The 22,584-nt window shown below is 40.3% G+C and overlaps 7 protein-coding genes across 12 annotated transcripts in view; 4 read left to right on the top strand and 3 right to left on the bottom strand.

Moving 5' to 3' along the window:
• FER (tyrosine-protein kinase Fer) overlaps positions 1-10,337 on the bottom strand; it is a 32,190-nt gene extending 21,853 nt beyond the window's left edge. Inside the window, exons 1-3 of one of the 4 annotated variants that reach the window (XM_064682560.1) lie at positions 10,175-10,337; positions 8,532-8,827; positions 6,057-6,244 (exon numbers count right to left, since the gene is read on the bottom strand). In XM_064682560.1, coding sequence (XP_064538630.1) covers positions 6,057-6,244; positions 8,532-8,727 — 384 coding nt within the window. In that variant the 5' untranslated portion in view covers positions 8,728-8,827; positions 10,175-10,337. Of the gene's footprint in view, positions 1-6,056; positions 6,245-8,531; positions 8,828-9,467; positions 9,832-10,174 lie in introns of those variants that run through there. The other 3 variants (XM_064682708.1, XM_064682767.1, XM_064682634.1) reach the window with 3 other exon arrangements.
• Or85f (Odorant receptor 85f) lies at positions 2,145-16,165 on the top strand. 3 transcript variants are annotated; one of them, XM_064683589.1, is made up of 6 exons: positions 2,145-2,785; positions 14,364-14,461; positions 14,649-15,468; positions 15,522-15,723; positions 15,781-15,936; positions 15,994-16,165. In XM_064683589.1, exons 3-6 carry the CDS (start codon positions 14,702-14,704, stop codon positions 16,045-16,047), a joined length of 1,179 nt encoding a protein of 392 aa, XP_064539659.1. In that variant the 5' UTR covers positions 2,145-2,785; positions 14,364-14,461; positions 14,649-14,701; the 3' UTR covers positions 16,048-16,165. The 3 variants fall into 3 exon arrangements, 2 of the variants coding, with proteins under 2 accessions (XP_064539659.1, XP_064539730.1); XM_064683660.1 differs by lacking the exon at positions 14,364-14,461 and having other exon boundaries at positions 2,150-2,785; positions 15,233-15,468; XR_010436422.1 differs by lacking the exons at positions 14,364-14,461; positions 14,649-15,468; positions 15,522-15,723; positions 15,781-15,936; positions 15,994-16,165 and adding exons at positions 3,933-4,155; positions 4,219-4,513 and having other exon boundaries at positions 2,155-2,785.
• On the bottom strand, positions 16,052-16,660 carry LOC135429837 (protein FMC1 homolog). The gene is made up of 2 exons (XM_064684350.1): positions 16,504-16,660; positions 16,052-16,448 (listed from the first exon to the last, which is right to left on the bottom strand). The coding sequence occupies exon 2, from the start codon at positions 16,445-16,447 to the stop codon at positions 16,139-16,141; it is 309 nt and encodes a 102-aa protein (XP_064540420.1). The 5' UTR covers position 16,448; positions 16,504-16,660; the 3' UTR covers positions 16,052-16,138.
• Positions 16,661-16,896: 236 nt separating this feature from the next.
• On the top strand, positions 16,897-17,977 carry LOC135429750 (omega-amidase NIT2). The gene is made up of 2 exons (XM_064684239.1): positions 16,897-17,041; positions 17,100-17,977. The coding sequence occupies exons 1-2, from the start codon at positions 17,023-17,025 to the stop codon at positions 17,930-17,932; spliced, it is 852 nt and encodes a 283-aa protein (XP_064540309.1). The 5' UTR covers positions 16,897-17,022; the 3' UTR covers positions 17,933-17,977.
• On the bottom strand, positions 17,898-19,461 carry LOC135429045 (golgin-45). The gene is made up of 2 exons (XM_064683253.1): positions 18,186-19,461; positions 17,898-18,128 (listed from the first exon to the last, which is right to left on the bottom strand). The coding sequence occupies exons 1-2, from the start codon at positions 19,392-19,394 to the stop codon at positions 17,988-17,990; spliced, it is 1,350 nt and encodes a 449-aa protein (XP_064539323.1). The 5' UTR covers positions 19,395-19,461; the 3' UTR covers positions 17,898-17,987.
• Positions 19,462-19,595: 134 nt separating this feature from the next.
• On the top strand, positions 19,596-20,101 carry BBIP1 (BBSome interacting protein 1). Its single transcript, XM_064684460.1, has one exon. It carries the CDS (start codon positions 19,772-19,774, stop codon positions 20,021-20,023), a length of 252 nt encoding a protein of 83 aa, XP_064540530.1. The 5' UTR covers positions 19,596-19,771; the 3' UTR covers positions 20,024-20,101.
• On the top strand, positions 20,084-22,519 carry LOC135428957 (LMBR1 domain-containing protein 2 homolog). The gene is made up of 3 exons (XM_064683134.1): positions 20,084-20,254; positions 20,311-21,666; positions 21,731-22,519. Exons 1-3 carry the CDS (start codon positions 20,084-20,086, stop codon positions 22,352-22,354), a joined length of 2,151 nt encoding a protein of 716 aa, XP_064539204.1. The 3' UTR covers positions 22,355-22,519.
• Positions 22,520-22,584: the final 65 nt, after the last annotated feature.

Below are 22,584 nucleotides of genomic sequence, written 5' to 3'. Positions count from 1 at the left end.
GTGGACAAGCGGGAAACCTATTTATTAAATTGTATTAAAGAATAAGAGAAAACCGAAAAATTATTTAGTTCACATTTTATGTTTGTATATTCGTAGAAACAAATTTTCCTTTAACGAAACAAGAGCATTTTAATTTATATAAATTCGTGTATTTATCAAGGGAAACTTCGTTTTGAAAATCGATAAAAAGGATTTTCATATCTCGACGCTTGTTCAAAATTGCATTTAGGCATTTAGCAAAACAAAATATTTCGCCATTCAAAATAACGATTGCAATCTGTATGTCGGGCATTTTGCATTTCAATTTATCCAATGCTCACTGTAGTTAGCCATACTTTTTCTAGCAGCATTTAACATTCAATTGTATATTTTTTTTTATTTTGGCTTCGTTCCAAATTAGCAAACAGAATTTACGCCGAAGCAGGCGGTCTTTCAGTTGAAGCCCCATCCTGCCCCTTGTTGTCACTATCTGTTTGATTTTCAATTTTCCTCTGCCTTGAGCACGTTTGCCGTCAACAAACAAATAATGTTTTTTTCTCCGGGGCTTCTACGCGTTTCACTTGTGGCTCTCTTAAAGGGCATGCAGGTTTGCATGGCCAACACTGCGGATGAGCAATGAACGGGTGGTTGCAAGACAAAGTCGCCACGTCGAGTTCGCCGTCGTCCGCGTCGTAAACATTATTAAAAAATTCCTCAGCACCAAATACTGGCAAGGGAAAAACTGATGCTGGAGTCGTCTCTGCTAGAGAACGGCTCTGCTAGAGTTGGTGATTTGTTGATTACGCCGCGCCCACCATTTTGTTTTTGTTCGGCAATTCAACGGGAATTACAAAACAATAATGCGCTCAGTTAATGGCCGCCGCCGATCCCTGGCATCCCCCACATCGTCACATCACGCCCCACAAAAACTTTGCGCTGCATAACTTTGGTTATTAGTTGCGACTGCTTAAAGTTGGGAGGTGAAATGATTTCTACGCATTTAAGATAATTAAATTGGCTACCATAAGGGGCGGCTGCTGAGTTATGGCTTCCATTAGTTTAATCGAAAAAAGCTTGCAATTTAAAATAGAATAAACGTTCCCAAAGCACATATTCAGTTGCCCAAAATGGAAATTCCAATTTTTCACATGCTCGACGGGATGGCTTTGAGGATGCGTACTACACGTCATATAGCAAAGGACTGCACAAAATTGTTGGCACTTCCCTGCATTTTGGGCTAAGCAAATTGCCCAAACCGGGACCAACCGCAGGAGCTGATATTGTTGCTGCTATTGTTATTGTTGTTGTCACAGCCTTTGCCAGCCGGCGTCGACATTTTTGGCATTATTAGAATTGGCTCGAGTGTAGCTGGATGGAATTTAATGGATTGCATGAGTGTGGGCTCCCGACATGGGCGGATGACTCGTCTGCTTCCTAATGTCTGTCTGTCAACCCTGTTCACTTTTGTCGTTTCCCATGTGCGCAGCCTGTTGGCCTCCCAGTCAGTCAGTGGTTTTGAAACTGCCCGCACAGGAGTCCTGTTCCATCCATCATTTACCTATGGATCTAAGGACTTTCTTCACTGTTGTCATTTTTTACGGTTCTTAATTGGTTGTCCGCGTTGACAGGCCTATTAAAAACAATTTAAGAGCAGTCGTCATAGCTAATTTCAAATTAAAATAAGAACTGAAAACTTACTAAAAATGGTTTACATACACATACTGAATGAAAAAAAATATCTTAGAAATCTCTTCTCTTTTTCTAAATTAGCTATCTATGAAGTTTTGTTTATAAATATGTACACAATTTTTATATGTGCACATATATTGAATGCCAGCGTGGGCGTCACAGCCAGAAGCAGCGGCAGCCCCAGCCTATTTAAAATTGAACGGGCCAGAAACGAAAAACGTACCGCACCTCGCCATGAAGAAAAATATGTTAAGGCAACAACAGGAAAAGCAGATCAAAAAAGCTAATTGATGATATTTGTCTATATTAACAATATCAAAGGTAAAAAAACCAACAGAAATATATAGTTCATACAATAACGATCGATTTGGTACACAAATCGAATGTCTATCTTCGTACTAAAAGGTATTATTTTTTTAAACGTTAGATTGTATATTTATACAGTAGTCGGCTGAAGAGTAAATCTTCTATACTTTTCTTTTTGTTTGGGAAATGTTGTCATGTTGTATTTATGACTGAAATTTTTCTATGTAAAAATATACATTGTTGTTATACACTAGTCAACAAATTCTTGCTGCTGTTTATTAAGTTGATATTCCGTTCGTTATTTATTTTTGTGTTACATTTTGAAGCTGAAGGGAAAATGTTGGGCAGCTTTTCAAGTTTCACTGCAGTCGGCTGCCGAGTGACGGAAGTAAACGTCATTATCACACTGGAATAGCCCTTGTCATCGGTGGATTTCCAAAGCACGCATTGCAATTGCTTTTGTGACTTAGACGCCAGACCTCTGGTGTAGACGATGGCGCAGACGTCTCAGTCGATAAGCTTTGCCTTGGACGAGAGTTAATAGTTCCGCAAACAAACAGCAACCCAAAACGAAAGTTGCTGAAATGCAAGTGCTGCAGACTTGGCAATTGATGGCGGAACTTGTAAACTGGCCGACGATGCCGATGCCGATGCCGATCCATGCCATTACATTGCAATTATGCGAACAACCCCCACGGAAATGCCCTTTACATCGTTTGGGCATTTCTGGGCAGTGCCACCCTTGGCGACCGTCAGACGGTGCACCCCATGACGTCGCTCGGGGTTCACAAATTTTACAGCTGTTTGGCTGGTAAGTATATAGAAGTTGTTGTTTTGTTGGTGCACGCGACCAAACACACAATCTTTGCACGCTTACGACAACAACAGCAACAACAATAAAATCAGAAACATGGCCACATTTTTGTTGTCAACAAATATCAGCTCTAATTTTTGTGCTGCGTGCCATTCGCAGCTAGTAGACAGCTGCAGCCGCTGTTTAGATAAAATCACTGGCCTAACTTGCATGCAACTTATGGCTGTGAGTAGAAGAAAAACAGATACAAAAGTATCTGAGTTGGGTGCGCTCAAGCAGTGTGTGTGCGCTCGCCTTGTCTTTTGCGACTGTTGCTTTCCCCGTTGTTAGTGCAAGTTACCAGCTTTTGTCGCAATGTCAAGAAACTTTTCCAGCTTAGGCCGAGCTAAATAAAATGTTAATTCCAAACCCCTTTTCCAATTATTAGTGGACATATATTTTAGCATTGAAAGAACAGATATACTGTGTTAATTGTACACATGTGTAGGATCGTAGTCTGTGTACCAATTAGGGGCAGTACAGACCTTAAGAATTTGATTGGAGATCAATGAGGCTCAATTAAACGCTTCGCCAGTCACTTTTTTGGCGCATTTGTTCGATATTAAAACAAGTTTTGAAAAGGGAAATATAGGTCGGCTAATTCTCGGCTTACTCCTCATGAGGATAACCATAAAGTTGACAGCTTTCATTTTATGTTCAAATATTATGGAGAAAGAAGAATGACTCGCTTGGTATACCCCGTAAACTTGACCAACCTCCTTTTCAACTTACATATATTTAGAACTTTAATCAAGATGCCTGTCTCAATAATGCTCCATTTTTCCATGATGCTCTAAAAGTACATATGTAAGTTTGTATGCATGTATCTTTAAGTGGCCATCCGACTGGGGTTGTGTATATAAATATAAATGTATGGCGACGCTGCATTCGCAGTCAAAGTGAAGTAGTTTGTGTTGTTATTATTGCGGTTCTGTTGTTGTTGTTTGTTTACCAGCCATATCTTATCGGCTTATCTGGCATACCAAAGGGGCACTGAATTGCCAGTTATTGTTGATGATGCTGGTACATGTATTTCTGTGTGTATAAAGATACTTCAATTGAACCTATTGTAATTAATACGAGTGCTCGCTGCTGCGAACACTAGCTAGATGGAAGGAGATGGGCGGAGAGGGTGGTTCTCAATGCTGTCAGTTTTAGAACCTTTTTTGCGGTCTATCAATAAATAAATGCGAAGCCCCAACAAAGTCGCCATGTTAATGAAGGCCGGTGGAAACCCAACCGGAAGACATATTGCAATCGTAGTCTAGGACGGACTATTGCCTTTTGGGTCTTAGCTCATTTTGTTCGTTCTATCCCACATGTGAGAGGCGAGTGCAACGCATGTATTCTAAAATAAACTAGATACATTCAACCAATTTCATATCCATTAGCTATACGTGTGGGCGGGCGCCCTTGCTGGCGCCTCTAAGTGAATTCAATTAATAACTGGAGTCGGCGGCAATTCGTCTGTTCTTTTTTCAAGCATTAGTCAATGCACTATGATAGGAAAGTGGCCCATTGATGTGCGTGGACACCAAATTTTGTGTGCCTTTATAGAGCATTATTCCTTGCTTTCGTTCTCTAGCAACTTATACAAGAAGGTTTTAAATTGAAATAGTTTTATGGCTAAACATGATAATTGCATAATGAATAAATATCGTGTCGGCTTTCTTAGAAAATTAATAACAAATCTTTATTCTTTGGAATGTTTGTTCTTAAACTATTTCAATATTAACTAAACAATTAATTGTTTCCTGACTGCCAAACTCAATAAAAAGAAGAAGACTTTCTAATACCTTATTAGATAATAACAGAATCAATAAAGGCATGTATTTATAGTTACAATTAAATATTGCTAAAAACGAATAAATTTATTTTGGTATGTAAGGGGTTCACATGTTTATTATTCTATATGTTGTGCTTTATCGAAAAGTAATTTTTACCACGGCCCCTATTGCTATAAAGATCCTACTGCCCATGTATATATAGACTAACATTTTTGATCTAAGAAAGTGACAAAAGGCCGCTTAAAAATTTCAAACGAGAAAAACATCCGAGAATATTTCCAGCTTGTGCACTTCGAACTCGCACCCGTTTAACACGACTTATTAAATCCACAGTAGCGCAATTGTCCGGCTAACTGTTGCTCCGCTCTTTCCCCAACAACCCACTTAGTTGCAGTTGTTGCTTTTGTGTTCAAAGCATTGCATAAATATTATAAGTCAAAGTCCAATGGGGAAAAACCAAGCTGGGTAGTGGAAGTTTGCTGCCTTTTTTGACCGGGATTTTGCTTCGAAATCAGTTTCTCTTTTGGTAGCTGGTGTCTGCTGTTTTGTAACTTTTATTGCTTCTTCTTTAAATTGTCAAATGACTAGGTTTTGTACATGTGGGATAAGCATTTACATGCTTTGATGTTGGAGGCATATGCAAATACTACGATAAAATTAGAATTCGATGCCTAGTTAATATAATGAACTAAGCCGATATACGATTGATAAGGATTTGTTTGTCTCAGTTCAAGGCCGCAGGAAGGCGTTGAACAGTTCCAAGAAAATGCATGAATAATTGATTGGGTCATCGGCATGGATCGTCGGCATTACCATATTCGGAGGTCATAATTTGGCAACATATGTCCATGTGTTGTGCTAATATTATCAACAAATAAATATGCTTCGTAGCAGAAAACATTTACATTTCCAGGCCTACAGTTGTGGCTGACGCGTATCCCAAAGCTAGCCCCGTTGGGTTAATAAACTTGTCTTCGCGATGATAATAAATCAACACCTTTATTCAGTTTATTCTCTGGCATAACAAAAGCATTTAGCAATCCCTCACTATGGGTGCTGAGAGTCGATTAAGCTGCTTACAGATCTAAGTCTTTTGTCAGCCTCGTTTGACGCTTACCTATTCTTATAGATGTCGGTGAATATGATACACGTATGTATGCACACTTATTTTGATTGTGGAATTTTGAAAACAACAGAAAACAACTTCAATAAAGTGGCTGGCAGTGTGCCTCAGCAAGTTCAGGTATTACCCTTTAATTAGGGTTTAAACGCGATCAAAAAATTATTGAACTTTATCTGTTGTATTTAGTTCCTTAAGTAATATAAATTTTAAAGCTATTGCTATACATAGAAATCAATCAATAAGTGCCAATCCATGCTGAAGAATTTCCAAATAATGCTATTTAGGAATTTTTGGAATGATCAGTGATTCGTTTACTCACATGATTGAGGCGTGCGGCAATTTTGGCATGCTCCTCCTGGTAGGCCTTGCGGGCCTTCCGCTTGTCCTGTGACAGATGGGAGAGTTTGTCGCAGATCACCTCAAGCTGTTCGGCATTAAACTTGAACTGTTTGGCCTGTTGATCCAACTCATCCATAAAAGATCGCCAGGATTTTGTAATAAGGCTGCCTAAAATGAGTTTCAAGTAAATAGGCTTTAATATGAATAATTGCACTGCAAGCTAAACAAATGTTCAATTTACTTTATGCTCAAAAATGATTCCCTGTGACTCATGGCCGATCGAGTGTCACACCCTAATCACCAACACTTTTGGCTATCGGGAAGAAACGAAGTTTACTTAAATGACTCATTCACATTGTAACAGAATCTACTTAAATAAAAACCAAAAATACTGAAGTGCTTTTACAGTTTAAATTCATATATTCGATGATAGTCAACCTGGGCTAGCCAATTGTAAACAATTCCTGGTTGATAGCAAAATCTGTTTGCACTTTGGTAATATTTTATTTACCTCGGTCTTATTACCATTATATCATTAAATCGAGCTGCACGTTCATGGTCAAGGTGAAACTAATCTAAAACAGGTCACCAAAAACATGGCAAACGTGGCAGAAATGGTCAAAAATAAAGTAAAACAATTTACGGGCAGCTGCAGCTTCTGGAACTATCAGGCAAAATGCAATAAATAGTTTCGCTTAAATTGTACACAAAATTCGTTTTGGGTTTGCGTTTGCACCGAGCGGCTACATTTGCAGCCCAGTAGAGAAAAAGCAGCAGCAACTGAAAAGCCTTTGGCAAACAAAACTGACACGGAAAATCACACCAATTATTTATTTACGAGTATATTTGTGTATGTCTTTGTCTGGATGGGTGCGAGTAAAGGCAGCTGCATTTTGTCGACAGTTTGATGAGCTTAGATGGCAAGCTGCAAAGCTTCAGCTACAAAAATATACGCATACATAGATTCTTGTCAGAATGTCTTGCCACCACAAATATCAGCACAAACATGTACATACATAATGGTAGATATGTATGATATGATTCTAGACTCTAGTACAGGTAAATTCTCCGAAAAACATATAAAGCGTCTGTCTAAATTGGAACTCGAAATGCGATCCACTCACACTGTTGTGAAGGTGGCCGCTATCGAATTCATACCATTATCAACAACAATTATCACCCATTAGTCGTTTTCATGTTTAGGTTTGGTTTGGGCCAATAGTCGGCACTGAATATTCCCTGGACGGCAGCCAGCGAAAGTGAAAGCCTTCTGGTGCATCAGTCGCAGCCTTATCGTCCGCCGCCATTTGTGACTAATGGCAGTAGGCTCTCCTACAGAGGCTTGAGCCAGCTTTTCAGGGCTTTCGAAGCGGGCTCCACGCGCGGTAACAACCTTTCATCGTGAGTAATGCAGACATTTGTTGTTCAGACAGCTCAGCGTAAATTCCAAAACGTTAAGCTATGACGTAGGCAAGTCCAAGTACATATGTAAGTTCACCATAAATTGTATATAAAATCCGAAAATTAAGTGCAAAATTTGCGATTGCATTTGACGTACACGTTGAAGAATGTTCCGAACTAAACATGTATTTAGGAGGTGACACATTTTATGAAATTTTTTTAGGATCTTTTATATTTTCTCAAATTTAAACTATTTATATTTACTTATATTTTATACAAACATAAAAAACAGAACGTGTGGCCGAAAATTTAATAAACGTTACTCTATTGTTTTTCATTCGTTTGGCTTCAAGCTCATTTTAAGAAATTTATCTTCTTCATCGGATCAGCTTCAAACCTAAAATCAAATTAGTCAAAAACGACTTTTCCGATACCGACCGCGTCAACGTACCAAAAATTGCTCAAAACTGATTAAGTTATGAAGTCATGCCTATTTTTCCGTCTGTCGATTTTCTATAACAAAACTTGGCTTATTTCAGCCATTTCTCCAGGTTGTTATATCGTATAGTTGTCACACTTTTCAAGATGTTTTATTGACACTAAGAAATTACGTCTTCACTTTTCTCCAAGCTAAGCTAAGTTTCGAGCCAATAGTCTCAAAACGGAGAGACTGGTTTGCAACAAACGGACTTATCTATATTGACACGGCTGCTGATACATATCTCCTTTGATGCGTTACAATGAGAAGAAGGAAATACCGTGAAAGTGAGGAGTTTTCGCCGTGCGGAGGCTTTTGTCTGTGAGTGTATTTGCCGCAATATGTATAAAAAAAGTTCAAGTATACTATTTTCAATCAGCTCTGAGCTGGGTACAGGGTATATTCTAGTCGATTCTGAATGTTTTTCAATTTGAGTTAGAGAATAAAAACTGGGAATACAAGTAAATGCTTGAACTCATCGTATAGAGTAGTACACACTCGCATATCGCAGGCCAATCAATGTGAAAGCTCTCTTTTGTCAGTTAAGTATATATGGTATTTTGGGAGCGAACTTACCTTGCATTTCATCAGCCCGATCAATTTTTAGTCCTTGTTGAGCGACGGCTGTCAAACTGATTGCGTACTCCTTGTCGCATTTGGCTTTCATTTGGATGGATCGTTTCATGGTCTCCATAAGACGCAGTTCCGCGTCTTGACGCACGATTAGTGCCTCGTGTGCGGCGCGGCCCTGCAGGGCCGAAGAAAAGCCCATTTTTGCCGCGTATTTGTTTATCGAAACGCTCGAAATTTATAGAGTTTTTGAATGTTTTGCCAATGAGTCACAATTGCATGCTTATATTGTTTGGGCCGGGCTAAAAATGAAACAGCAGTGGAAAAACTTCACTTAAAAGAATTGCGCAACATACACACATACCCCAAAAGCACACACACACACAAACACACAACCACACACACAAACACACACACACCCGCACACCACACAAAAAAAGGTACAGACATATGGCAAACACTTGTTGCATGCCAATATTTATGGCCAACCCGCTTTTGCGGCTTATTTCCACTCTCTTTTTGACACTTTGTCTGCTGATCGCACTCCGGCGCCTTATCGCTCCACTGCCGCTGGAGCTGAATCAATTATTTTTGTCACACATTTTGCGATATACATTTAAAGGCGCTCGCGCAGCCACAATTAACTTTCACATGCAGTGGTTGTTGTTTTTTCACTTCTTCGTTTGCACTTGCCGCGACATTTGCTAAATTTGCTAATACGAGACGACTTTTGATTAACGACATCATTAAGGATGATTTTTACACTTGCCGCTAATTAGGGTATTAAATTTGAAATTTTGCATGACAATAAATTTGCATGATTAAATCTCATTAAAATGTGTGCTTTTATCTTGTATTATTCCGTGTCTTTATTTGATTTTTCTCGTTTGCATTTGCAGTTTTCTTAAGATTTTCTGAACTGCGTAGTTCTCTAGTTCTTACCATTTTTGTTACAGAGCCAAACTTGTTTTTCCCGCTTGCTGGCAAGCAAACAAAAATAAACATTGGCCCAAACGCGGCGACCTGTGAGGCAGTCAATAAGGAAACGACGCGACGTCAGCGGCGTACAGTGCAAGTACGTGTATCTTACGGATACATAGATACTGATACTGATACTACGCCAGACCAGACTCTGCTTGCGCCCCACAAACAACAGTTTGATGTATTATTGTCTGTGCGTGTTGCTGTTCGTCTATATAGGAGTTACCAAGTCATCTAAACATAAACGGGTTAGACAGCCGCAGCCACAGTCGTACAGACAGCTACAGGCAACAGCAACAAGAACTTCAACTGCGCTGGGGAACATCTGCAGTTATAGATAAATTACAACAACAACAACCAGAACGTGTATACGAAAGCGCCGTTATAAGTGTATATAAAATTGTAAATAATGTTTTAAAAACTGCACTTAACATTATTTACAACCAAACATTTACATATATATGTATATGTGTGTGCAGTGACATTTATTTTTGCCTTTCTTATAAACTGCTTTTAACACGTTATTTATGGGATGGGGGTGTCACTTGCGATTCGCGTAATCAGCGCGCAAGCCCTTACAATACATTATCTATTTATTTACATATACGTAAATAGATCTTTCTATATATGTTTTATTAAACTGTTGAATGCCCGCCCGACCCGGTTACCATGGAGACAAGTTGCGTATCGTAAAATGCTTTGATGCCTCACATGGCCATTTCACAAAGCAATCCAACGGATGCCAGAGTCACAGAGCAGAGTGCGCCGCACTGAAATCAAACCTTAACGTACCGAACCGAACCGTTTGCCTCGAATGCTCAGCGCGAACTGAGAGTCAGCTAACAAAGACGATGTTGACATAGCCGAAAAACGACGCCGCTGGCGACGATGCAACGAATGAGCGTCGCGAGCGCCATTAGAGAGCTTCAGAGAACCGGTTGAACATAACCCAACAAACAAATCGAGCATAACAAGAGCTCTTGCCTGCTCAGCTAGTTCGGCAATACGAAGAGGGAAACTTGCAAGTGTTTTCGTATTTCAATTGTAATTCTTTTAAACATTGTCTCGCTATTTAAACATTGAAACTTTATCATGTTCCGTACGATCCCTCTATTATATGTCGTAAACATGTAGATTGTAGTCTCCGGTACTTTTAGTAGCGGTGATGCTGGTTCATTTGACTTCGAGCTGAAGTGAAATTAAATTTAGAAATTATTTCTAAAACTACGTTAATCTTTTTACACTCACTTTGTGCAGTGTCTTGTTTTCCGTCCTTCCGTATAAGCTCAACTTCTTTCAGCGTAATTAAAATTTGCAATATATACTCGTCAGTTAAATGTATGTATGTATATATATCTTCCACAGCTTTAGATCTAGAATTAGCAGATTTGCCATGCAGACTACTCATTTATAGATTAATCCACAAATATTTTGGCTACATCCATTACGTATGGCATGGTAAGGAGAAAAAATCCTTTCGCCAATATCATATTCATTTACTATTAAGTTTGTTATTCTTTGTTATGCTATATTCTTAGCAAGAACTTTTTTATATTAATTTTTGAAAAGATTTTAAATAATTATTCCGTATTATATCATTTTAATAATGCTTTTAAGAAACAGATTTAATATCAATTCGAATTGCCAGCGATTGCCTTTGATTTCATTGGCGGTAAATGAACCTGACTATGGATAGCCACTGCGGTAGACAGGCAGCCTGTTGCACTTTTAACTACCCCGAACACCGCCTGGTTATCATTATTGTTTTGCCACCCACTCATTTATGTGTGTGTGTTGTCTTTTGGGCTTTAGGATGCTTGTCGCTGTCTATGCGTCGACCAGGGCGCTATCTTTGTTCAAGTTGGTCCCAGAAAAAACACCCTGCAACCTCATAAACTACTCAGGTCGCCGGCGACCCGTCACTTTATGAGCTGTCCATAAATGCCTTAAATTTACTTGACAATTTCCTATAATTTTTTTTTACCTCAATTCCGTTTAGTCTAGGTAAGAATATACATATATTACTTGCCATTTTAAGATTATTTTTTGCGGTAGAAAACACCGCAGCTTCATAATAAAATTAAAATCTAACTTTAGTTGAAGCGATTGTTGTCCTTTATTTCATAAACCACTTGAAATGTGGCGTTAAAATTTAAAATACGCCTTTGGGGTGGGACAAAATAAAATGAAATGAAACATATGAAATGTGTAGTCAAAAGCCGATTATTAGCAACTTTATTACCCTTTAAAAATCCTTCAATTGAACCTATTGAATAAATTAGGTATAAAATACAAGATACAAGATCTAGTTGAATTTCTTCTCCATTTATGCACACAGTTCATCACGACACAACACTAAGTCTCTGTGAACTAGGATTGGAAATAAAAGGAAAGTGACAAGCTCTTAAATTGTGTAATATCTAAAGCGAGAAAATTAAATTGCCTTGGGTTTGAGTACAAAGTGCGCAATGGAGCAAAGAAAAGCAAATCGCTTATGGGGTTAGGAGTTACACATATTTATGAATATGAATGTATATGAATAGTGAAAATTTAGGAATTGTATTAAACATGAACACTCATACACACATTCTATTAAGTATTTTCGCTTGCATAAAAATATTTTAAAAAGTATATGGATTCACGCTTCTTACTGCTGCGCGAATGCACAATTAAACTTAAAAGACACGACGCTTGTTGCGTTGCAAACAATAGAAATTCCAACAGCTCCTTGCTGTTTAGCATTCCGCTCAGATGGAACCTATTGAGGGAGCTAGCAATACCAGCTCCCATTTATTGGTATGTGTAAGAATTCATATGACAACCACAACAAATATAAACACGGCAATGGTCACAAGTGCAGCAACAATGGCAAGAACTACAATAAAACGTAAGAATGCCCGACGAGAAGTTTCCCTTTACTTAGATCTAAGATTCCGTAATACATGTTTCGTCTTCGCTCAACCCCACACTGTGGTATATGTATTCCTGAATATCTTCCGGAAGTCTATAATCCAAATCAGCGTATTTAACAAAGTGCAAGATTATTGCTCCTATAAAAGTTTAATCCATTTTTGGGGAAAAATTATATATTATTTATCTGTACATTTACGGCATACCTAATTTGGTGCCTCTAGATAATCTTCGGCATATGCAAGCCAAACAAGACCGTTGACTGCAAATCGCAATTTATATATGGAAGATGGAGGGACATTCTGGCTGTTGTAGACCCTTGCAAAGATTTTTGATACAGGGTATAACAAGTAAGCAACGGTAAAAATGCCCAAGCGAACTGAAGAGGTTACGAAAACGCATTTATGGAAATTACAAGCTCTTGGAAGCAACGGCTTAAGCCACCAACAAGTGTAAACATTTTTTTTTTGGCGGAATTCGGCATACTTGCTTTACTTTTATAACAATCGTACCTACACATACATATTACATATGCATAACAGAATAATGTAATCCGCAGTTTAATTTCTGGAATGTTGATATTGAACAAACGACAAATAGGAATAAATATATTTTCCTACTAAATTTATCTGTTACTTTAGGTCTTTAGGGCAAAGCCGATTTTTAACTATTTCTCATAAATTTACATAAGAAAATTTTAAATTATTATTTTTATGAATGTAGTTTCTAATATCGTGTCTCATGGATCCTGAGAAAAGGCTATGCCACCAATTGCCCAATGGCTGAACATCACAGATAATCTAAGCCTTTTCTCGTAGTATCGATACAATAATTTTCTCAAATTGTCTTCTCTGTAATATGTATATATAAAGCTGTTTGTCCTGACTGACTGATTGGTGATCAACGCACACCCCAAACCGTAAGAGCTAGGGAGCTAAAGTTACCTTATGTAATGAAGGTGCACGTTAAGACGGGGTTTCGGGAAATTCCACCCGCATGTCTGCAAAAATCGCCAAAGACGTTTGTATGAAACTTTTTGTTTACCATCCGATCGACCTCAAACACATTTTCAATTATCTATGTTTAAATTCATTTGAGGGGTGTTTCGCGCTTTTTAGAAAATAAATTCCTCCTTGGTGGAAGTGGGGGTCAAAGATTTGGTGGGTGACATTTCGCGCTCAAATACACATGCAAGGATCTATATGAAAAATAATTTGAGTTGGGTTTCACATTGTTCGCAAAATCAAGTCAAATTCAGCGATTTGGAAATTATCACTCGCAACAGTGGTAAATTGGTGGAAAACGTTTGTATGAAAGTTGTTTGTTTACCGTCCGATCAGTCTCAAAATCATTTTTAAAGCTTTTTGAGAAAATTTATTTTATACGATTTTTTTGGATATATTCGTTATATGAGCTCTACCCAGGAGTGCCTTACTACGTGGCAATTTAAGTGGCTAGCTCTTAAGCCTTAGAGATGAGTTAAAAAAAATAAAATTTTTTGGATATGGTTTTGTATCGATTGCTTATAAACGAGACTAGTTCTCTAGGAAGACCTATGTTAAAATATCTCTAGCTCTTATAGGCTCCGAGATCGACGCGTTGGTGCAAATGGATAGACAAACGGTCATGACCATGAAGATATATACGTTATGGGGTCGAAAATGCTTTCTTCCGGCTGTCACATACTTTTGCACAAAACGCCTTTACATTTCTTAACTATTTTCAATGGGTTCCGGGAATAACAAATGTAAATGTATATAAATAACTTTATATAAAATGAAAAATTTTTTTTAACTGCAACTTTCTATTTATTCAATAAAAAAAACCTATTTGTATATAAAATTAACAATATATATATATTACGCACAAGCTTTGCTTCTTACAAATTCGATTCACACATTGATTCCCTCAATTGATTTTAATTAATGTTAATTTGATGCCTCGTAGTTCAAGATGTAAAAAGGAAAAATGAATATTTTTGTTGATAAGTATTTTTAAGACAGCACGACACTCTGGAAGAAGATTCAACAGAATGTTTATAAAGGGTAATAACCGATATAATTTTGGACTTAACAAGGCAATTATTCGTTTAATTAATTATTCAATGTATTTATAATATATAATGGAAATAAGTAATGTGTCTCTAACCCGTTATCCGGGCCTTTGACAAAACCACATTGGCACCCGTTAAAAATCACACGTAACCGCAGGAAATTCTCATTTTCACACCAGTATAAATGTGACTGCTTCGCCTAAACGGTTCACAGACAAGTAACACCTTCAGAATGGAATCTGTTCCCTATAACTACGACGACTTTACATGGGTACCAAGCCTAAGCTATCGACTATGCGGCTATGAAATACTAAATACAGGCAGGACACGTCGCCATATGCTAATACAGCTCTACCACTTGATCTGCGTGGGCAGCCACGTCTGTTCTGTTTTATTCATGATACGCCGGATAATCGAGTGGGATACAATTGGTACCGATGTCTCCCTGATAATACGTTATGCTACTCTGGTAACGTATGTCATAAACTCTGACACAAAGTACGGAACATCTCAACAGAGAGTCGCCTTTCAACGGCTTAATAGTAAACTTGCGGCGCTCTTTCCAAAGTCCACACAGGCACGGATCGACCATCGCGTCAACGAGTTCTACTGGCCACGCCCACTGCTCATGCTAATTGTGGTGTACTTTGGATCGTCAGCTATGGTCGTATTAGGACCTCTCCTGCAGTCGGGTTATATCTATCTAATGGAGAAACGCTTTCCCTTTATGCATTGCTATCCATATTACATATTTGATCCACAGCAGGACCCATTATGGCATTACTTTGTGATTTATGTTCTGGAATGGATGCACAGTACTTTGATGGTCATATCGAATATGAGCACAGATCTGTGGCTGGTATGCTTTGAAGTGCAGATATGCATGCATTTTGATTACATTGCGCGATCTCTAGAGAGTTACCAGCCTCACTGGACGCGTGACTCCGTCGATAGGAAATTCATTTCCGATCTGGTGGACACGCATGTCCAATTATTAGAGTAAGTATGTGCCAATTTGCAATGGTTAGATTATTTACCATTTCAGCTTGTAGCCTTCAGGATGACCTCAATGGCATCTTTGGGGGTTCACTTTTGTTAAGCCTGATTACAACTTCGGGCGTATTCTGCACTGTGGCAGTTTACACTCAGCTTCAGGGACTAAATCTAGAAGGAATTACCTACATCGTATTTATGATGACGGCAACTTCTCAGGTTTACTTGGTGTGCTACTATGGCGAATTAGTTCGGATTTTGGTACCTATTACAGGCAATTATATTTCAATTGATATAACAGACAATTCATTTCTTCAGAGCACAAACATTACCCATGCCGCCTATAACCACAACTGGTCCGATGCATCGCCGGCTTACAAAAAATTCTTGTTGATTATCATCACACGTGCACAGAGGCCAGCTGAATTAAGCGCCATGGGCTATCTACCAGTATCGCTGGACACTTTTAAGCAAGTAGGTAAAGAGCAGAGCCAGGATAAGGCGTTGACTACAGGCTTATTTAAATCGTAGGTTATGTCAGTGACTTATCGCGTCTTTGCGTTGATCAGACAAATGATCGAATAGAATGTGGATGCTAACATCATATCCGGATATTTATTGCCTTACAATTCACAGTTTATCTACATAGTTCACGTAAAATACATTTGTATTACGATCACTTTGGATCCGTAGGTAACTTGAAGCCCACAAGGTCCGCTGTTTCTTTCACCGTGCGTTCGCCACGTCCATGATAATCTTTGTATAGCGCGTTGTATTTGCGGAGACTACTCAGGTAGGTTAAATATGTTTGACCCAGAAAGATGGCCTCGTTTCGGGCCTTGCATAGCTGTTGATCGGTTGTTTCAAATTTTTTGTACTGCGCCAGAATATAGCGTGCAGCTAAAGAGTTTTTAATGCTGCCAGGATCATGGGCAGCTTGACGCAGCTCGTGTAACAAGGCGCGAAGCACTTTAGTTCCAGCCATACTGTGGGAAAATCTTTGCTTTTATATTGAACTTGTAACAAATAGTAAATATTTACGATTATGTGATTGCCGAACGAATTATGAATAACAGCTGCTAGCAATAGAGCTGCCACCTGTTCGCAATTTTATGTCATAGTGCGGCAACGCTACATTAATAGGTTGGCAGTTCACTAGAGATGGTTAGCCAGCGCGCATACTTAAAGTGGCTCAGCTGTTTTCAACTGTGCGGGTAATTTGAGGTGAATGTTAAAAGAAATCAAAATTTGATTCATTTAGGAAAACCGACCTGCTGCTTGCAATATTGACTTTGAGCGGCATTGCTCAGTTATTGAATTTTTTCAAAATAGAAATTTTATCAGCATGGCATTGGCCTAAATGGTTTTAGAAAGGCAGTTAAAAAGGAATCAATGGCGGTATTGAGTAGAAAACACATGAAGTTGGTTGCGCTCTACTTAATTAGCCTTGCCAGACTACCACAAAATATATGGACTTCGATCGGTTTGTGTTTTGTTAATGTATATGCATTTTGGAACCTCATATATTTTTTAAGTTGCAAAATACGCATAACAAGTATAATGAGCCAGTCCAGTAATAGTAAGTGAAAATGGCGATTAAATTAACGTTCATTTCAGTATTGATGTTCCTTGGGCAGTTATGCGTCTTGTTTTATTACAGTTAAAGGGTTCGAAAGACAAAACAGCGAATGTGCTAAATGCCATTAACAAAATTGAAGAGGCTGTTAAAAAGCATAAGCCACGCCTCGTGACCTTACCCGAGTGCTTTAACTGTCCTTATGGCACAAAATACTTTCGTGAGTATGCGGAACAGATCCCGGATGGCTACACCAGCCAGCAGCTCTCGAAAATAGCTCTAGATAATCAGGTCTACATAGTGGGTGGCACAATACCCGAGTTGGGCGAGAACGATGCCATATACAATACTTGCACCGTATGGGGTCCCAAGGGCGACCTATTAGGCAAGCACCGCAAAATGCATCTGTTTGATATTGACGTGAAAGGCGGTATCCGCTTTAAGGAATCTGAGACACTGTCTGCTGGCAACGACTTTACAATCATCAGCATTGATGGGCATAAGATTGGGATTGGTATTTGCTATGACATTCGGTTTGAGGAGATGGCACGGCTTTATCGGAACATTGGGTGTGAGATGATCATATACCCGGCCGCTTTTAATATGACAACAGGTCCTTTGCATTGGGAACTCTTGCAACGTGCGCGCGCAAATGATAATCAGCTCTTTGTGGTAACTACATCGCCGGCTAGAGACTCCAGTGCAGAGTACGTTGCATATGGCCATTCTATGATTGTGGACCCATGGGCTAAAGTCGTCAAAGCCGCTGGCGAAGGCGAGGAAGTTTTGGCAGCCGATATTGATTTTACCTTGGTGGAACAAGTACGCCAACAAATTCCAGTGTTCAGCCAACGGCGTCTTGATCTGTATAGCACCGAAAAGAAGTCCAAGTGATTTATTATCGCATTTGTCAATTATAAACATTTAATATTCTTAAAATCTAAAATTGTTAATAATCCGCTAGCTGAGGGGTAGATGCTGTCTCTGACTCGCTAGTTGCTGACATGTAATTCGGACGTTGCACCTGCCCGAAAAGCGCTCGAATAGCTTCATCCGTGGCCATCAGCGGCTGACTAACAAATTCCAGGGCCTGAAAAGCATTTAATGTACAATTCCATCTGAAAATTGCTACTGGAGATCAACTTACTTGCACAGCATACTTTTCTGCATCACAGAGCGGACTCGTTGTGGCGCTAGATAGCTTGAGCGTTGTCTCAGGAATGCCCAGACCTGAGTGCAACACCATGCGTTGTAGTATATTTAAGTTCTCCGCGCTTAGACTGATAACATCCGTGGCGGGCAAATTTAGATAGCGTATTTTGGCTAGGAACTTCAGTTGCTTTAGTATGTCCAATTGAATTTCCCGAATTTGATGTGTGGTGTGCATCAGTTGTTTAGTTGATTCGTTAAGCATTTGATTTTTTTGCGTCAGATCGGCTTTCCAGCGGGCTAGTTCCTCGACCATAACGCTGCTGGCCAAGAACTTGGAGCGCCATACCTCGCACTGGCTGGCCAAAAATTCGATTTGTTCTGTGTGTGTGGTTAAATTGTTGGCCGTATCGAGCAAGGCGCGAGCAAGTTGCAATTTATCCTCTGTTAGCAAATTGACGCGGGTTTGCAAATCCTCACCAACGGAGGCTACCAACAGGCTTTTAAGCTCTCCGTTAACCTGAGTCTGGAATTTATACTGTGCTTGAAAATGATCGCGCTCCTGGCGCGTTTTTGTTAACTCTTGCTTCAGTCGCCGCAATTCCTCGCTGCCTGCGTTGCTTGTATCAGCGTGTTTTCCATCTGCATCCTCTAGGTCTAGCTCAAGGGTGCGCAACGTAGATACCTGATCCGCAAGCACTCCAATGTCTAAATTATTTTTGCTAACACGCTGAACTTTGTGCTTTGCGGTTTGCTGAGCAGGTGTCATGGAATTCACGGCACCTGGATATGGTTCATAAGGCACGAATTTTGGTGGCTTAGTTTTCTTATGTTCCGGCAGTGGTTCAGAGGTGCTCACCAGCCTGGGCTTGAGTTGGACGAGTTCACCCTTAGGCAGCACAGGTGCAAGGCTCCGGCTTACGACTTCGGAGCGCCGGTAGAGTGTGTGTAGGCCAGGCAAGGGCAGAGGCAACGAACACAAGTTGCCTACGGATGTCTTATGCACAATTACCGCTTCTTGGACTGAAGTACTATCCTTACGCGGCAATTGCGGTCGCTTGACCTTATTAACGACTTGGAAACTGGCTGATGATCTTTCCTGTTCTACTTTCGCAGTTGGCGTGATTTCGGTCTGTTCCATGCCGTCACCACTAGTGCGGCAGGTGTGCACCTTTTCGCCATCGTTCTTTAAGACGTTTGCATCCATGGCTGTAAAGTTAAAAAAAAAACTGCTTAATATCAGTAAATACAACAAACAATTTTTGTCAGCTTGTTTGCCAGCAAAACAAAAACAATAGAAACGAAGAGCTGCCAACTCGGTAATTAAACTGTGGTTGTTGCCAACAAACATTTTTAGCGTTGCCAATCGCGATTACTTGTGAAAAATCGATAATTTTTAATTTGCCCAAAGGAAATAAACAACAAATTGGATACAGTCTGTTATCTTTTTTGCCAGTGACGCATATTTGTAAAATTACAAGCCAAACGCTTGCTCGTATCAACCTTGCCGTCCACACTTGATGGTGCCGAACTAGTGCAAATTTGATCAGTTAGCATAAATGCTCTACCGGCAGCCGTCCGAGTATGTCGACAAAAGAGCGTGAGCTGCTTAGAAACGTAAATGAGAAAATCGAATTAATTGAGCCAAGCACGGGAAAATTGTTTTTCGAACACAAAACTGAGCTAGTGTTTATTAAACCGCGCTTAATGCCACTAAAGTCTCACACTTTGGAGAGTCTCGAGGAAATGCATCGCGAAACAGCTCGCCAGCTGCAACAAAAACGCACGAAGTGCAACAAGAACAACGCTGGTGAGCTACACCAGGAAGCCGCATAGGCTGCGGCTTATTATAATTAAGACTAGCACATTTTTGCAATCGTAAACAAGCACCTAGAAATGGCATACTTGTTGACATTTGGTATCATCGGTGCTTTGTTCCTGGCCAGTGTGATGCTGTATCGCTATGGCAACATACCACGTCAGCATATCCTTGTAACGCTATCCGTGCTGACGGCCTGGTGTTTCTCCTTCCTGATAGTGTTTACCATTCCGTTGGACGTAACCTCAGTAAGTAACTCATAATTACAGTGAATAAAATATTGAACAAGAATTCATTATTGCAGACGCTGTATCGACAGTGTGAGGAAAAGCATAAACCGGTGCCAGAATCAGCAGTGGGAAACACCATGGGCAATGGCAACATAACAACAACTACTATCACAACAATAAAATTGCACCCAGATGATTGCCAGGAGCCCTGGGGCATGGTGCCAGCGTCTGTATTTCCAAATTTGTGGCGCATCATCTACTGGAGCTCGCAGTTCCTCACATGGCTAATCATGCCTTTGATGCAGTCGTATCTCAAGGCGGGTGATTTCACAATCAAGGGCAAACTGAGGTCGGCGTTGATCGAGAATGCAATATATTATGGCTCCTATTTGTTCATATGCGGCGTTTTGCTCATTTACATTGCCGTCAAGGGCGTATCGCTGGATTGGCAGAAGCTGAAGGCGATCGCCTCATCAGCTTCCAACACTTGGGGCCTGTTTTTACTTATTCTGTTACTCGGCTATGCTCTTGTAGAGGTGCCTCGTTCGCTGTGGAACAATGCGAAACCGGGATTTACGCTGCAATATGCTTACTTTAAAGCTGCGAAGCTCAGTACGGACAAGGCAGAGGCGGAGGAGCATGTAGACGATGTACTCGAATCGCTGCAATGCATCAGTCGGGCTGTACCCAACAATCATGATTTACGTCCGTGCGTCGAGACAATAATGCGAAAAGTACCTATTGAGCTGCAAGAACGAGCCAGTCGAAATTTTGCGCGCAGCGGAGGCAACGGCATGGGTGGAACCACCTCTACCATCGTACCCTCAGAGAAGGCGCTGGTTCGTATACACAAGCAGGTGATCAAATCACTGCAAACACTGCAGCGCACTGAGGCGCTTTGGAGCGTGCAGGTTAATGCGGTTCTGCATCTCGAGGATGTGGCTCGGAATATACACTCGGCGGAACACCGCTTCAAAACAGAGTTTCCCCGCCAACGCTCGCAATTGGAAAGAATTTGTTATAGCGCCACGATACAATGGTACTGGGAGTGCCTATTTAAGGCGCCGTTTCTCAAAGCGTTGTGCGTTTTAACGGCAACAATGTCCGCGATGGTCGTGTGGAGCGAGCTCACCTTCTTTAGTCGCCACCCAGTGCTCTCCATTTTCGCGAATGTCATTAATGTGGCCAACGCTAGCAATGACTTCTTTACCATTGAGATATTTTCTATGATGGTGCTGTGCTACTTCTTTTACTGCACCTATTCCACAATTCTGCGCATTCGGTTCCTGAACCTATATTACTTGGCACCGCATCATCAGACCAACGAACACAGCTTGATATTCAGTGGAATGCTGCTCTGCCGACTAACGCCGCCCATGTGTCTTAACTTTTTGGGACTCATTCACATGGATTCGCACATAATACAGACGGTGAGTTCGCTGAAAATGACTTTCAAAAACTGTACGCCATTAATTTACACTCGTGTTTTTGCAGCGTATCATGGAAACATATTACACACAAATAATGGGTCATATGGATGTCATTGGTATTATTTCGAATGGCTTCAACATTTATTTTCCCATGTGTATGTTAGCATTTTGTCTCGCCACCTGGTTCAGTTTGGGCAGTCGTGCGCTCAACGCATTGGGCTTTCAACAGTTCTTGCAGCATGAAACTATCGCCACGGAGCTGGTGCAAGAGGGCAAAGATTTAATAGCTCGCGAGAAGCGACGCCGACAGCGGGCCGAGGAGGCAATTGCCAGACGGCGTGACTTTTCGAGACCTGACACACTGTCTAGCCATGATTACATTGGCAAATATCGTGGCGCTGTCGGCTTAAGTAGTGGGGGCATTGCTGGTCCATTGACCAGCAGTCGTACGCCAGCTGATGGTTTGCTACGAGATGGTGACGTAAGTTATGACTACGCTGCGGTAGCGTCCTCCTCGGCGCTGAACGTACCACGCTCGCTGTCGGAAGAAATCAATGATCGTTTCGGTGTCAGCACTCAAATGCAGGTCGGTTTCCGTGGCGCTATCGAGCAGGAAGATGCATACGACGAGGAGAACGAACGTCGCATTGTTGGTCCGCCACCACGGGGTCTTTTTGATGATGTATAAGCTCGAAAATTGCATTGTCTATTTATGTCTATGTATACCTTTATATATATTATCTCAAAAGTTATTTAGTTAGTTTAATTTACGTTTACGTTTAAGCGCTCCCGCTGCTGTTCCTGTCACAAATATTGTAAACATTTCAATAAAATAAAAAATTGATTGCGAAAATGTTGGTGCAGTCAGGATTTTTTACGCAATGGGTAACGCTTGGCAGGTTTTCTTTCTTGGAAAGA

The sequence above is a fragment of the Drosophila montana genome, unplaced genomic scaffold, assembly GCF_035044405.1.
Source record: "Drosophila montana isolate Dmon_TW-CO22-7 unplaced genomic scaffold, ASM3504440v1 contig_1083_1, whole genome shotgun sequence".
Classification (NCBI taxonomy): Eukaryota; Metazoa; Arthropoda; class Insecta; order Diptera; family Drosophilidae; genus Drosophila; species Drosophila montana.
The sequence above is the reverse complement of the archived record's forward strand: the minus strand, read 5'-3'. Positions and strand labels throughout refer to the sequence as shown.